The sequence below is a fragment of the Myripristis murdjan genome, chromosome 6 (assembly GCF_902150065.1).
Source record: "Myripristis murdjan chromosome 6, fMyrMur1.1, whole genome shotgun sequence".
Taxonomy (NCBI): Eukaryota; Metazoa; Chordata; class Actinopteri; order Holocentriformes; family Holocentridae; genus Myripristis; species Myripristis murdjan.
Window position 1 is genome coordinate 5,457,946 of NC_043985.1, and position 17,002 is coordinate 5,474,947.

The 17,002-nt window shown below is 39.7% G+C and overlaps 2 protein-coding genes across 7 annotated transcripts in view; both read right to left on the bottom strand.

Annotated features, from left to right (window-relative positions):
- Positions 1-7,746, bottom strand: part of LOC115360642 (copine-8-like) — a 60,024-nt gene extending 52,278 nt beyond the window's left edge. Inside the window, exon 1 of the mRNA XM_030053677.1 lies at positions 7,628-7,746. Within this exon, the coding sequence (XP_029909537.1) occupies positions 7,628-7,704 (77 nt within the window). The 5' untranslated portion in view covers positions 7,705-7,746. The remainder of the gene's footprint in view (positions 1-7,627) is intronic.
- A 5,671-nt stretch (positions 7,747-13,417) lies between these two features.
- LOC115360364 (kinesin-like protein KIF21A) overlaps positions 13,418-17,002 on the bottom strand; it is a 62,123-nt gene continuing 58,538 nt past the window's right edge. For all 6 annotated transcript variants that reach the window (XM_030053246.1, XM_030053248.1, XM_030053245.1 and 3 more), the window contains 2 exons: positions 16,213-16,412; positions 13,418-15,402 (listed from right to left, as the gene is read on the bottom strand). In XM_030053246.1, the coding sequence (XP_029909106.1) occupies positions 15,312-15,402; positions 16,213-16,412 (291 nt within the window). In that variant the 3' untranslated portion in view covers positions 13,418-15,311. The remainder of the gene's footprint in view (positions 15,403-16,212; positions 16,413-17,002) is intronic.

Consider the following 17,002-nt stretch of genomic DNA (forward strand, 5'->3'; position numbering starts at 1 on the left):
GGATTATTTTTGAATCGTACAGTTAATCATAGGTCATTTAATAATTTGAAAAGCATTTGACAATACAAATTACAATTGTCTCTCCTGAGTTTTGCCTATAGCCCAGAAAAGGTTGATACGCCTGTACTGAGTGCACTCTTCTAATACATTTTTTATGGAATAAACAAAGAGGATCTGGGTAGTTTGAGTGGGCAGTGAATCTGTTGGAGTCACATTATCTCTCTGTGGTAACAAGCTGAAGCCACGGTGGCTGGCTGGTGCCTTAAGCAGGCCAAATGACTCCTTCAAAAACTCATTAATGCAGCTACTCAGCATGACCCCCACAGGGCCAGCTGGTGCCACACAGGCCCCTTGACCATCATCAAGAAACCCCAGGAGAGTCTGAGCCGGTTGGACCCAACACCTGATGACCAGCGCGATCTGTTGGTTTTAGGCTTTCTGCTCTGTTCCACTTAAGCGGTGCAAAATTTGAAATACAAAAGGCCAATACATTTTAGGTGATAGTGCAGCCAGTTGAAGCTTCTGGTTAGAGGGCAAACACAGAGAATTACTTTAGTCTAGTCTCATTTCACTAACTGCCATTATTTTCCATTTAATTTGGCTTAGCTTCCAGCCACTGAACACAATCACGGTTGCCTAAGCAAAGGAAAGAGCGTTTGCAAGGGTAGGACTATTAAAAAAGCTGAGGTGGTGTTGAGTTCCTACACACTTACTGGTATGCCATTAAGCAATCACAAAAAATTATGTGCTTTAAAAGTGATTGTATTTAAATGTAATTTCCTTTTGTTTGTATTTACTGCTAAATATGTATATTTATACTCTTCACATCATGAAGAATCACTGTAGCTGACAAGGTGAAAACTTCATTCATTTCATTGTCAAACAGGGTCAACAGGAGGGATGAATCAGCTTAGTGTGACCATTACTTTCAACTGAAGATTATCTCACTGTGGCCTGCAAAGAGCTCCACGTGCAACCTTGGGTCATGTCAGCTGTGCATGTACAGTGACCTCTGGTGTGAAACTGTTTGCATGGAACGTGTATACAGTATAGCTTGCCTGTTTCTATGAGACTTTCTGCTTCTTTCTTCGCCTTCCTCAAACAAAGTGCACGATCCACTGTGACACATCGACCTGCCTCTCAGCAGGTCAGCGTCCAGCTTCAATACTGCCACATCACAACACATCAATTCTTCGATAGGATACCCTTCCTACCTTTTGTGCCCAAAGGTCATGGCTATCTCTGTGCTGCGGACCACTCAGATCAGATGACAGTCGCTCCAACTTGATTCCAGACATGCAGTCTCCAGGGTACAACCATCCACAGGGCCGTGTCTCTTTTGATTCTACAATTCTTAAAGCCTGCCAGGGTCCCCCTATAACATCCGGGCATGAAGCCAAACTCCATCAAGCGCTGCGTATGTATCTGTGTGTACTACTAAGGTCTGGTGATAAAGCATGATGGGCACTCATCAATCAAATGGGAACTTAGTCTGATGCACAATATTGGACTTCTGTTAATCAATCTGTCAGCTCTTCTGCTTGAATACACACATTGAGTCTGGCAATAGATTGGATTTACTTAGTGAAGAGGACTTTATCAAACAATGGGCTCTTTCTAGACTAGATCCTTCACTAGGGGCAGGTATATCAGAAAAACACAATTTTGGTGATCCATCCACACTACACCACACTGGCATTTTCAGATGCTTAAAAGTCTTGTATTGAGCACACATGCACATGACATGTACAAATGCTCAATACTAGACTATAGCCTGGGTCATGACAGTCCTACACCAGCATTTTCAGAGAGTTCCATTTTCATCATCCCCACTACACCAGACCAGCACTCTTAAAATGTACACACCTTGAAGAGGTGTTTGTAAAGGCTTTGTTTTCAGAGGTGGAAAACGCTAGATGAGTGTGGACAGAGGGCCAAAACAAAGAAAAAAAGATTTCCAAAGGTACCCAGCATAGTGCAGAAATGGCATGATGGGAACTTCTCTTCAAATCATTCAGCGGGAGGTATTCGCACATCCAAACTATAAAGATGGTTCTCAGTAGAGTGCCTAATTCCACCAATGCTATGCAATTCTCAAGATATGCCATTTTGATGTCACATAGTTAACCAGATTAAACACTTGGCAGCTCTTACTTTTCTGTGTATTTTTGCCGTTGGAGTTATGCACTTCTTTGTGATAGGGCACACCCACCACTATACTCCCTTTTGGCCAATCAGTGTGAGAGGTTAATCAGCTCTTTTATGCCTGATGACAACCTTTCCAAAAATGTTTGCCATGTTACATGAATCTATTTGGTTGTTATGCACCTTTTGAAAACGCCAATGCCCACTGTCACACCTAATCTTGGCCAATCATCATGAAAACTGAATCGGCTCTTCCTTGGCTTATGACCGACCTTTCCACAAAATTATGCGGCGCTATGTGAATCCATTTGGACGTTATGCACCTTGTTTTAATAGGCAACACCCCATTTTGGCCAGCCGGCATAATCAGCATCACCCTGTTTTACATGAATCTGTTCAGAAGTTATATGCCTTTTTATGACCGGCAACACCCACCACCACACACCAGTCACTGAAAGGTTTGTGCAAATCTGTTCATCATTTTTTTGAGATATCCTCCTAACAAACAGAGTGGGGCGAAAACATAATTCTCATCCAGCTCTGTTGGCAGAGGCAACACTGCTGCAGGTGTGTTTGAGGCAGTTACAGCAATCTAGGACAGAGGATCATGCACGCTGCTTTTGTATTACATTTTATTTGCAACTGCCTCCAACATACACTCCACAAACACTGCAAGGGCACTGAGATCCTCTCTGTCCTGTTTCTCAAAATCAAACTAGATGGTTTAACAGTTAAAGAAGCACCAACTGAAATTTCTTCTTTGAGATCTACACGCATCACCATGTGTGCAACTGTGTCTCAATATTGCCCTCACCAATTATGTGGGGTCTGTCATGCTCATTTGATGATGAAATTGTGTACTCTCTGATGTTCAGGAGATGGCACAGATCAGAGAAAAGTTACTCGTAATGATAGAAACTTTTATGCTTCACTTCTCTGTAACACCAAATATACTATTGGCAGTCAGAGCTCCTCTTCTTCTACAGTTTGAGCCGTTCATGCCAGCATGGCGGTGAACAGGGTAGCATCCATGGCAACTATCCACACTATATCAAAATAGCTCACTCTAAACCTACCAAACACTTTGGTTCTTTGTCTCATGTGAGATGTACATTATTTAAAACACATTTACGAAAATATACATTGTTCTTTTTTTATATGTGAACTATTTTCATGGTCAAAAAATTGCTTAGTGAGCTTTTATGGTTTTGTCGGACACTAAACTACCAGCCACTATTGCTCATAAAAAACGGTTGGCAAAGACCATCAACACTCAAGATAAATGTTTTAGTTGGAGTCTCCTCTGTGGTGAATAAAACAATAATTAAGAAAGATTTTTTCCAGCCGTATTGTATTTGGGAACAACGATGGAAGATGGACATACGAGCGAGTGACTGGCCAGTGTTATAACACATTTTGTTCTTGAATAAACAAAAAACAAAGCAGTATTATTACTAAAGTAATTTACAATGCCGATATAAAACTTCACTAGATATCTCCATTGAATCTCGGCTCTATTTAGCTAATTAGCTGACTTTCTCCTCTCTATTGTGAAGATGTGATTGTTATAATTCTGTCAATTACAGGCTACACTGATTCTTGGGAATTTGGATAAAACAGGTTTTAATTTTGAAAAAAAAAAAAAAAAAGTGAGTTAAATTACAAAATCTGAAGGTATATCATTATAGGCCAAGGTCTTGGCTGTTCAGCAATGTACCGGTGCAACCTCCTCATTTTGCATTTTTTTCATAAAATAGACATTTTTCCAGTTATTAGGCTGCTTTGTTTTTGTCAACACTGTCACTGTAATGGTTTTTTTTTTATTTGAAAAACATATTTTTGTATCAAAAGAGACTAATACTATAATAATTCAACAGCACCAAAGAAACATATTGTAAGCATATTCATTTAAAACAAATATAACTGCCTCTGACGGTGGTGACACTAATCTGACGGTGGTGACAGTGGCCTCATTACAACATACATTTCCAAAATTTATACCACTCAAGTCAATGGCTTCTTGCTTAACAACTTTATTTAACTATTTGGTACAAAAAATAACAATCCTGAGCACTGTTATAAGCATTTTTCAGACTTCAGTCATCACTGTCACACAGAAAACCTGACGGTGGTGACGTCTGACGGTGGTGACAAAAACTTACTCTTTCACATGATAAGCATGAGTTGTTCACATTAGCCAGCTTGTTTCCCCCCTGTTGCTACCTGCATCAGACCTCTTCTTAAAAAGTATACATTTATTCCATAATCTAATCTATTATTTTTTAAACAAAAGTGACGGTGTTGACATGTTATGGTTGTGACAGTAGCAATGTCCAAAAATATGAAGAGATTTAAGAGAAAATAGCAAACTTCCAGGAGCCTGAGTGGTCTTGAAGCATGCAGTAGAGCTGAAGGTTTGAAAAGGGCTCCTCAGGAATGTAATTGACCTTGTAGTTTTTTTATTATTATTTTTTAAATAAATATCTGACGGTGGTGACGAATATGTGGGACACATTTTGAGCAACCACAAAATAATAGTAAATATAGTCAAAACTCATCATTTGTAGTTTTTAATACATATTATGATGTACTCTTTCATGTGGTAAATATATTATTCAATGAAATTATTACTTTATGTTGTTTTAATCAAGTTGAAGTGATTATCTCCTATCCGAGGACAACTGGTTTTGTAGGCCATGGGCCAACATATAATCATTAAATTAATACAAATTAAAAATAAACCTATAAAAGAACCTTACAAATGCGCAAAGGACCCCCTGATTATGCCCTTGATTCTTTTTATTCATTAAAATGTTGTAAATTTCCAACAGAAATAGCATTTTTCTTAGTGGGACATGATTTATCCAAATTACCAAGAATCAGTGGCTACTGTAAGCTGCGCCAGAGACCTGTTGACCTGTTGATGTGTGGGTGGTAAAAGTCTATGTTTCTCTCCACTTGTGTCTACCATACAAGTGGAGAGAGCAGGGAGAGAGGTATTTGGGAAAAACAACATATGTTTCTCCATAAACTTGTATGTCGCAGCTGTGTTATTTATATGTTACCATTTCTAACAATATTCAAAGTAAATTTAGGGCTTATTCATGCTCAACGTTAAATACAAATATGGATACTGATGGAGTCCTTTGTCTGTACTCTGCATTCATTTTGTCTGTATTTGAGCACGTTGTCAGAAAGCTTACGGATACAGATGAAAAGGAGCAGTACCACTGGAGATCGCAGAAGCAGTGTAGCCAATAGTCCCAGCAAGACCAGTCTATGAGTGAGGCGTGAAGAAATTTTAAAAAATCGATAATATTAGAGAGAAGAATTCTCAATCTTCATGTTGTGGTGTATTTAATGACCTCACAGACCACTGTAATTTACACCACTGCCTCTGCGTTTACCTCTTTGAAGCAGGTACATTATTACAAACTCCTCCAACATCGCTATGTTTGTTGTTGTCAGACACTGTGGACTCTGAGCTGCCATCTAGTGGTTTTATTGCTTAACACCCATGCCAACAGAAAGGACACATTAAAGTATGTGGGCAGTGACAGTTTGATTATTTGAAACAGACATATTTATTTTTGCATGTAAAGGGAGCATAAATGAGCCTTTAATCTGCATGGTGGAAGATAAACAGGCCTCCCAGCGTGGCAGAGGATGGTAAAACTCTCAAACTCCAGCAAAAAACAGTTTTGTCTACATGACAGAAAGATGTAAGTACAAATAGATCTGGATACTTCACGTTTTGTGCATGCTTTAAGTGTTCCTTACATGAGGGTATGGACCAACCTCGTGACAGGTAACTTTGTAACTTGGTAACAGGAATATACACACTCAAAAGCCACCTCACACAATTGAACGGCTTCATCTAGCATCCAGGCTACATAACCTGTGACAGTAGCCGTGTCTCGTGCATGCTTACAGACACGTGACACGCACGCTCTGCATGCACAGCCATCAGTTCACTGTGTGCTCTGTTGAGGGGGTGCACTCCATTACTTTCTCAAACAACCAAAACAAGCAGCACTCATTTTCAAGAGCAAACTGATCACTGTGCATGCAGAGCCTGCAACCAACTTGTGTAACCATGAACCCTTTAATCGGACAAAATTAGTTAATGTCACACTGACTTTTCTAGTAGATTAGTCATGGAATATGAAAACCTTGTAAGGTTTCCTTTTGTATCAAAAAAGTAAAAAAAAAAAAAATGAATGTTGAAAAAAAATGTTGATGCTGAAACAATATATTGTGCAGCTCTACAGCAAAGTCATGAATTACTTAATGCCCCTTTTACTCGAACATGCAATATATCCATTAGGAAAACCTTAACTTTATGTGAGTTCATTGCATTAAAAACTTAAGTGGTTACATCTTTTGAAGCAAACACTTTGAGATGATTCAAAAACTTACAGTAATACAGTGGACTTTTCTTTTATGCCATCAATAATTTCATAAGAATAGGGTTTTGTTTGTCTTAATTAATTTCACTAACATGAAGCTTTAGCATCAACAGTTTACCAGCTGACTGGTTTTCAGCCACAGAAAGCAAACTGCTGTTCTTTATTATGATTTTATTTATTTATTTAATCTCAGTGAAATTCAGTGTGTGCCTCAAGCCAACCTCTTCACCTTTAAACACCTCAGTGATAAATAGATAGATAGATAGATAGATAGATAGATAGATAGATAGATTAAATTAATGAAGTATTCAGGAACCTGGGACTATGGGAAATGTGCACAGTTCCTTATGCACATCTGGAGACTTGATGAACAAACAGTAAAGCTGTCACAAACTCTGAGTCTGTTTAACCACGGTTTTTAATTAATATTCGTTTTTTCCGTCCTGTAAAAATCCAGCAAAAATCTATAGCAGGCTACTATAATACCTCAAGAGAAGCCGTCTGGATATAGTTTGTTGTCCCACGGCTCTGCAGGGATGCATCATGAACCGTGCTGGAGTTGTAAATAAATAGGCGTGTAAACTATGACCTCCAGCTCGGGATCATCATTCGGCCAACAACCACCAGTCCGCACAAAATTCAAACACACACACACAAATGACCCCCGTAAAGCCCCTATCCTCATGTTTCCATTAGTTTGACAGCAGGATTGTAGATATACAGCGAATACACATCTTAAAGTCCAGATGTACCCCTGTCTAACTGAAGGCTGATAAACTGTTCCTGAAATAAAAAAGGCAAATAAATAAAAAGTCTAGTAAGTCGTTGTATTGTTACCCTCCACTGAACATCCCTGGCTATGAGGCACAACATCCGACGAACCATCCTGGTGTGCGGAGTGACCAGCACGCTTCCTTAGCAAGTGTGCCAAAGCACATTTACGCAAAAATAAATACAGAATACAAACACTTTTTTAACCAAATTCTCATTATCAAAATGAAGCAACAGCATGGAAGAAAGAGAGAGAAAAAAGGGGTCAGTCGGTCTAGAAAGCACAACACCGCTTCACTCACCTGCAGGATACGGTGAGCTCAACTTTGGTAGCAGGTATGGTAGCGGTGAAAGGGTCCAAGTCCCCAATAAACGCCATATTCACCGAGCTACTCGTCGTCCAAATCGCCCTGTATCCGGTTTCTTGTCGGTGGCATGAGAAGAAATGCAAAAATAAAAAAAAATTAAAAACTAAAAATAAAAAGGTTCACAAAGGGGCCGTTTTCGAAGCGCGAAGCTCGCGGAGAGACGTGCAGCTGCGGCGCGGCGTCGCGATGTGCGCCTCGCCGCTCCGGAGCTCCGCGTCCACAGGAGGGAGGGAGGCGCGTGCGTGCGTGCGTGGACGTATGCTCGCGTGCCTGCGCGTGGATGTGCGACAGTTACAAGGAGCAAATGTCCACATGAGGAAAAAAATAATAAATTAAATTTAAAAAAAAAAAAAAAAAAAAAAAAAAGAAAAGAAAAGAACAAAGATGCGGAAAGTCGTCCAAAGTGAAGACATCTTTATCTTAAAGGGACTAGTTTTATATTCAACATTTTCAAGCTCATTCCACATTAGAAATTCTTCTTTTGATAGGCTACTGCAAAAGACTTAATATCAGCTTAAGTGTAAACCAGAGTACAGAAATGCTTGAAAATGGCTCGGCTGAGGAAAGCAGCCTACCCTTTACAAATCAGAAGATAGTTAAGGTATTTTTCTTTCTTAAGTTTTTGAGAAAAAGGCATGTAAAAAAAATGTTTCTTAGCTTCCCAAAACTGTTATTGTGAAACCTTTAACAGATATAGTCGAGGTAAGCAGCCTATAACGTGGGAGTACACAAGTGATACAAGAAAGAGGCAGGGAGATGTTTTCCACATTGTAATATTCTGTTATTTATCCCATAACCCCAGTTTTCTGATAACATGAGGCAACTAAAATAAATGTTTGGAATAGAACAATCCTTAAAAAACAAACCAAAAAAAAAGTTAAGGTTTTGTCATTAGGTTTAGGTTAGGTTGAGTGTTAGTCATAAGCAGTGTTAGGCATATAATAAAGGGCGTACACCATACAGACAACTGTGTATGTGCAGCAATGGTGTACATAAAAGGGAGAACTGCAAAATAGTTCCCGGGGGCCCCAAAGAAGATGGGGCTCCTTAGAAAGATGTCAAAATGTCAACCACTTTCTTGGCCAAGTTGTGACATTTTTTGCCTTCAAAACTCACTTTTTGGCCTCCACTTTGTTTTGGAAAATTCCCCATTCATTACATTTTCAAGTGCATTGGGTGGAGGACGGTGCTATGAGCAGCTGACCAGTGTTGCAACACATTTCAGCAATGATGGCAAAAAAGCCCTGTTCCCAAGCCAAAACTGCAAAAGGAAAAGCAATGTTGCTGTTATTATTATTCCAGTATTGCATAGTATTACCTCTTCATTAGGCATTTCTGTTGGATCTCTGCTCTGATTAGCTAGCTTAGGGTTACTGCTCTCTATTTTGCAAAAATGTGACTTAGCTGTGCCCTTGTTTTTGTCAGTGTGCAATGTTACGTGATGTGTTATAAACAAGTCACAGTTATTACTTTTAATAGCCATAACATTACAGTCACTAAAAAAATATGTTTTTACTGTTGTTGTGGCAGAGTGAAGCTTAATTATAAAAAAAAAAGTGTTGTTTTTTTCTCACAAGCATTCTCTCACATAGTGCAGTAGCTAAGATGGGAAATGACAGAAAATCAGCAGTGTACTCAACATTACAAAGGTATAAGAGAATTAGAGTACAAGGAAAAAGTGGGAGAATAATCATCGAATAATGACAGCATTTAAAAGCACCGTTGAAATTGGACTGGAAATGCCGGGGGCAGCCAGGTAATCAACCATACATAGAGCAGAGCTAATTATGGATTAATTAGCCTACACATGGATAACTATTATTCTGACTTGGTCTATATACTTGCAGCCTGTACAGTACAATTTATTCACAGCCCTCATGAAGAAAACAGCTTTCCTCAACAGTATCGCGAATAAAAGCTGTTCCACTGTGCCTTTTTTTCACTGGGGCAAAAAAACAAAAGTACAGCAGCATATGAACCATTAAAAGAAAGGTAAGTGTCGATATGCTGTCTGTGTATGAAATACAATCAGCAAAACAATGGGATTTCTTATCATAGAAGATAAGAAAAATACTTAGGCATTATAGGCACACAGACACTAGTCCCTGTAAGAATATCAAAGGATGATTATTGATTGATCTCTCGTTCACCTTAACCCAGGCTCTCCAAAGCAAGAGTGCTTTGGTCCTAAAGGAAAACCCAGTGCTGTGTCAAGGTAAAAAAAAAAAAAAAAAAATCTTTTTCTCCCACATTACTATGCACCAAGCAGTCCCCCCCCCCCCCCCCCTCCCCCGCTCATTATATACAATCCTTTATAGCACAGACTCAAAATGGAAGGGTTATTAAGCAGAGTTGATAAAATTGTCATTTCAAGGTCTGTAAAAGCTGAGCTTGAGATATCGACAGCAGCAAACAATGATGCACCACAGCCAGATGCTGCAGACCACCTGAGCAAAACAAACTCAATTAACAAGTGGCAGGTTTTGGTGCCAAGCACGACTCTGTGAGCTAAAAATGGGAGTGCCTGTGTCAGCTTTAATTAGGCTGAGGCTAGATAGAGAAAGTTCAATCCTTGGGTCATACACCTGTTAAATTTGCCAAAAAAAAAAAAAAAGGTCCAATTTATGTGCTTGATATAGGCTTCATTCACTGTGTCTTGTCTATTGTGCCAAGTAGTGAATTTTCCTAAGTAATGAATCATATTTTATAATATATTTATGTCTATATCTTTACCTACATGTAGATATTTCTGTAGTTCCTTATGATTTTTCAAGTTACATTTTTAAGAACTTTTTTTTAAACACTTGTAGACCCTTCTAGTAGCAAGCCAGGAATACATGCCATCAGATGAAGGTTTTGAGACCCAAAGCATTTGCTATAAGAGGTTTTACTTTGATCATATATTAGCATTGGTCAGAAGGCCTTTCTGATAATCACATTTGAAAAATATTCTATGTCAAATTCCTAGGAATGACAATCCCTCCTGAGATAGGTAAAATACTTTGGGGGAAAAAAATCTCTTACTTTCATCAAAGATTTACAGAATTTTATGCTCTTGTGCATAAAAGGGTCTTGGAAATCAGGCTGCACTAGTTTCTGCACCAAGGCACAGGATCCTGCCAAGGATGAGGCAGGTCAGTTCTCTTTGTGAGGGGAGGAGCCCTTCTGTTGCTCTGCCAAAATTCTCTTCAAAGAGCAGCAGTGCTTCGTTTGCACATCTCTGCATCTTATGAAACAGCTGTTGGTACTCTTTAACTTCATAATAGCACTGTGGCAATATAGTGGTAATGGCTTAACTGGCACAGTGGTATTTTAGTATTGTGATTTATGGACTCTCATCCAACAAGGTTTAATAGGCGTATATGAAAAAAAATGGACAATATGTCTATAAATAAATCAGTAACATCTGAGGCGTGTGAAACAGCCCGTAGTATAATTTAATAGTAGTGTAGCTGTAGTACTGCAGCACAGTAGTACCTTAGTAGAATCTCATTAAACATGGCTTCAATGACATGTATCATTAAGCGGATGGAAAAGGGGTATGAATGAATTAATCATATCTCCGCTGTTTGCAAAACAGGATGCAGTATAATTTAATTTCTATTAAAGCTCTTGTCCTTGCATGGTTGCTCTGTTGTGTTGGCCTCATATCTGCCACGTGCAGTATATTGATTTCTTACCATGCTGACATGCTGGGTTGTAAGCTTTTGTGTGTTTGTAGCCAGTGGTCGAGTTGTGAAAAAAATTCAGGGGGGATGGTCAATTTTTTTCACTTTTTTTTTTTTTAAAAGGGGGTGGGGGCAGGGGTGTAATTTGAAATAAACATATTAGCCGACTGATGTACTGTCTAAATGATATATTATGCATCCCCTACACTATTTAACACTCCAGTAGCCTATGCAGAAATATATCAAAACAACAGGTGAAAAAACACATTTTCCTGTAAGATAAAAACTGCATTATTTTTTGCCCAAAGCTGCATGGGTATAGCAAAAATGGACATGTATGTACAGGGGAGACTTGTGGCTACACCTACAGTCAGTCCCCAGGCTGCCCTGCTGTGGCTTCCATGGCTCCTAAGCAGTTAGGCTCAAATGGAGAAGATAAATTTCAACCAAGTGTAACTTAATATTCATGGTGCTTTTGAATCTGTTGGGAATGCATTTATTACAATTTTCAACAACTACAATGTCCAGGGAGAAAATTCATTATCAAAACAAAACAGTGTAAATAAGAGGGGGATGAAAAGGGAGGATGGCAGTTTTACAGGGTGGATGATTTTGACCGTTTTTACTTCAGGGGGGATGCCATCCGCCCTCATCTCCCCTCAACTCGAGTACTGTTTGTAGCATGTTAGTTTACATAGTGATCACTTGTCTGTCATTAAAAGGATATCATATGTTATGACTAAGACATATGACATTAACCAAAAAATTGAAATCTCATGTCTAAAGTCTCTTGATTACTCTCAAGCTTATAATATCATATGACTTTACAGACATCATAGAGTGAGTACTAATAAACTGTTTCCAGTTCTTGGTGTAATTGTTTGTTGATACAGCTGTTTTGAGGCAGCAGTGTCAGCCACCCCATCAGTGTATTATTGATTAGATCAATAGCAAGCTGTAAAATTAGGAAACTGCAAGGGTTAGCGGTAAGTCAATAAGCCACAGTAATAGTAATATTCAGAGTAGTGTTGGTAAAAGTAGGGGTATTACTAGGTGGTTGTAGGGTGAGTACTGCAGGTTACCAAGGCTGTGGTCGGCGATTTCAAGTGGTTGCTAGGTGTGTTCTGGGATGCCAGGAGCTGTGGTCCCCATTGGCGGATTAGTAAATCACTCTTTTGATGTCTGAGCTGAGCTTTTCTGTGAATGCTCATCCCAGATTATGGCACAAAGGACTGTAACACCAATAGTTAAATAAAGCAGTGTGGTCCAGTACAGCACAACAAAATTTGTGTGAGTCTCATAGAATTTGGCTTAATGGGCATAGATCTCTTAAAAATGTATATATGTAGGTGCAGAGAAATAAAACTGGACATCTCTAATACTCATTTTGTTTGTAATGAGAACATACATAACTAAGTGGCAGGATGTGGCAGATTTTTGGTACCCACAGTAGCATTTCTTTTCTACATGATCATCAAAAGGATAATTGTTATGTGGCTGCAGCAGTTTTGACCCACATACTCCTCATTCCTGGCTGAGTCTCGGAAGTTTTTTTTTTTTCCTACTCATTATTCTACTAATTTAGACTTATTCTTCTAATTCTTCTACCTGGTAACTCATGATTTTTACTTCAAGTGACCACAGTCAGTCCTGCAGGTAATGCTACTGCCATCTTGTGGTCATGCCCTGTCACAGCCATCACCTTTCAACATTTCAAACTGAGAAGAGAAATAATTTGATGTCTCATACTGTACTTTACAGCAAGTGGCTTCAACTAGAGGAGGCCAGAATGTGGTACAAAACATTAGAAAGGTGGGAACAATAGCACAAAACAGGAATCTGTCATTAGAAATGAACGGTAGTTGTATGAAAAATGAAATTCTAAAACTGGAAAAACAAACAAGCTAAAAGCAAAACTGAAATTCTCAAATAAAAATATAACTCAGGCTGTGATATAAAAATGCCACACCATACCCAACCTAGATTAATAGGAGAAGGAATAGCCTTAAAGAATTGATTGCAAATGAGTGGTAGGACCAAGGAAACCTCACAGAGCTGTTTTTTGACAGATGGCATTTATTCTCACCAGGCATCTGACATTAGAATCGCTACAGAATCAGCCATTTTGGGAACAGTTACTAAAACTCCAGAGGGGAACGCCCAGGATATGTTGAATAAGTACAGCTTGATGAACAAAAACAACCAAAAGTAGGCCACTAAACATAACCTGCTACCTAACTGGAGCAAAGGCTCCGCTCAAAGCATTGTACTGCTCGTAAAGCTGTCTTCCCTGCCAATTCTGGTCCTCTCAGTTCTGTTGAGAGGCTGCGTTCAGGTTGGTGGTCCCACAAAACTAACATTCAGTCAGATTATTTTTAATACATTGTTTACATACATTAGATATGTACTCGAATAATGCCTACAAGTGCTGTTCCACTGAACATTCAAAAGCGACGGCAAACAATCTTGACAAAGAGGCCAGTTAAAGAGGGTGACCATCACTGTTCCCAGTAAGGTCCCAAAAGGAGCAGAATTGGGAGACAGACGTCAGTCTATGTTGTTAGGCTTACAGCACAGGCAAAGTTTGAAGGCCCCTCCTCTCAAAAAGATACATTTTCATATATATATATATATTTATATATATATACAGTACATCGCTACGGTACCAAGTGGACCTCACCTGGCATCCAAAACAAGAAGCCCTCTTAGGGTTGAAGGGGAGCACACAACATAGCAGCAGAGAGATAGATGAAAACTCAGTAGTGGGGTTTGGTGAGGGACTTAAAGTGTAACAGCAACATGTGGAGAATGAACGTACATTGCTACATACAATGAAACATGGACAACAAGTGTGGATATCCTCAAACGCTGAACCTGCACATAGAGAGTTAGGAAGGATTAAGTCACCAGAAAAGACTAGTACTGTGGGTTTTTACAAGTGCTTAAGAGTGAGTGGTATTATTACTGTAGTGTATTGTGTTCACAAGTACAGTGCACAACAGTAAAGACAAGTTTCACAATTTTGGTCGCTGATCTTAAAGCAGCTGCTGAAGTTGAGGAGGAAAACAAAAGCAAGAGAGAAAGTTAAGGGGAACGGTGATTTGTCTTTTTCACATAAAGCCACTTTTGTTATTTGGGGGAAGGGAGCGCGGGGACATTGGTTCTGCTTACAGTGCAGAGAAACAATCCATTCCCATAAAACCAAAAGACGTGGGTTGTGAAGGCCAGCTACCAACCCGTTTCCTCTACCAAAATTTTCTCCTCAACCATCTTCACTCATTCTCTCTTTCCATCATCCGTCTGTTTTCCCAATCCAACAAAACACCCTAATAAACACCCTGTTTTGGGATAGGTGCATGTCTGCGGGTGTATTTTATAGTGGCACAGCACTAAACCTAAGCTGAGCAGCAGAGTTAATTTCAGTGAGTGTTTTAACTGGGAAATAAACTAATGACCACATCAGCTTGCTTCCCTGCAGTCAGCACTTCATTGGGTGTGTGTTACACCACTTTTTGAGACATAACTCTTAGATGGCAACATGTCTTGTGTATGACCTAACAGAGATTCGGTTCTCGTAACGATCTGAGGCTTCGACGAGCAAAAGGAAAAACAAGACGAGAGTTTATGCTGCCAAGAGTCATCCATGATGTGGCCTCCTGGGTCACACTACCAACATCTTCCCAGGAAGTAAACAGTGAAAAAAGACAGTTCCTCTGGCAGAGGCTAGAGGAACGGTAGGGAGATTCTGTTTTTTTTTGTTTTGTTTTTTTTTGGGGATTTCCTGTGAACTCGGGCATTAGGGTTACATGATGTGTGTAAGTGTGTGTACGTGTGTCGGGGGTCAGGTGGGTGCTGGGCTTTAAAGGTTAGGGGTCAAAGTGCAGGGCAGCGGCATGGCATGCTGCTTTTAAGAGTCCTTCCAGAGTTGCGACCTGCAGGGGGCGCTGTGTTCAGTTACTGGCCACGTCATCTGCATTGTCAGCCGTCTCTAAGGTGCTGTCCAGCCCACCACGGGCGCGCCAGATCTTCACTGTCCGGTCACTGGAAAACAAGAAAATGAAATTATTCATGGGGCAATATTGATATCTGGAATTTAAAACAGCTGATCATGATAAACTAGCCAATACCTTTTATACATTAAAGCACACATTTTTTTTAACAAATGTGGTCGCCATATGGTTATAATGAAGGAAGGAAGGTACTGGAGGCCTGATATTTAGCTGAATAATAAATAAACATCAAACACTGCAGTGTCCTGGAAGAAGTATTTGATGTCTTACTGCATTATTTACTTTTTTGTTGTTGTATTTGCGTATCAGCAAACATATGCTGATAGATATTGCCATAATGAAACTATATTAGCGGATAATATCAGCAAGACGATGTATTGGTTGGGTTCTACAAGGAATCTAAAGCACGTGATACTCTGTCAAAATGCATCTCTTCTACTGTCATTAAAACACACAAAAATTATTGAGCAATACATTTTGGCCTCATGACCGAGATCAGAAGATAGTAAAATGAAATATTTAATAAGGTCATGAGTGTAAGACAAGCTGGCCAACCTTCTTTTCCTGACAGCCAAGAGATTGATTTTGACAGTTTAAGCTTGTGATTCCTGTTTTTGTTTTTTTTTCATTGCTGCTGAAGGACACAGCAGACAAACAACACCAATCATTTTCAAGATTCTAACATAAGACCCTAAATGGCATGTGTGGTTGTTAGGTTGAAAGTGTTTTTGCCACGAATCACACTGTTGCAGCTAATAAGAGGCTGTTGTCTTGGCCATAAACTGAGAGAGAGAGAGAGAGAGAGAGACAGAAAGTGTGTGTGGCTCGGTGGGTGACTGACTCGGAGGCGGTGAACAGGTGGCTGCTGTTGGTGGAGATGCTGTTGATGGGGCTCTCGTGGCCCTTGAGCTCCCCTAAGGTCCCCAGAGTGTCTGTATGCCACAGTTTGAGCACCCCTCCCCTGCAGCCACTCAGCAGGGCCGGGGATCCAGGGACAACACCCAAGGCGCACACCCAGTCACGGTGGGCGTTGGGCACTTGCTGTTGGATAGAAGGATTGAAGGTTCAATATTTTGGACTGAAGACAATATTTTGTGCTCTACACTGTACTGAATTTTGAACATGTTCACTTCAAAAAATTGCATCTCTCATTGTTTTTATGGTGGAAAACCCTCTGAAACAGCATTTAGACCAAAACGCAAAACCAAAAATTAAACCCAAGGCAAAGTGAGGGATGTTTGATTTATTTACCAAACTGACAAAATTTTACAAACTGACACTGCAAGAGCTGATGAGTAAAATTATATCCTCACTTAAATTAGTGGTGGGCAACACGGATGGGCTGGTGTCAATTTTTTGAAGGGCTAATTATCAGGCTGTGTGCACCTGCTTCTGTCTAACACTGCCAATACATACTAAAGGGAAACAGAGAGTAATCAAAATGACTGAACAGGGAAAATTTGGAATACAGGAAAAAAAAAACATGCATATGCATATTGAACAAGGGTTTCAGCTATTGTCTAATATCTAACAAAAGAATTACCCCAATTGCTTTGTTAGGGTTAGGGTTGCATTACAGAGTGCAATGGTAGCAAGTTTTAGCTTGGGTCACCATGGTTCCTTTGAGTCTA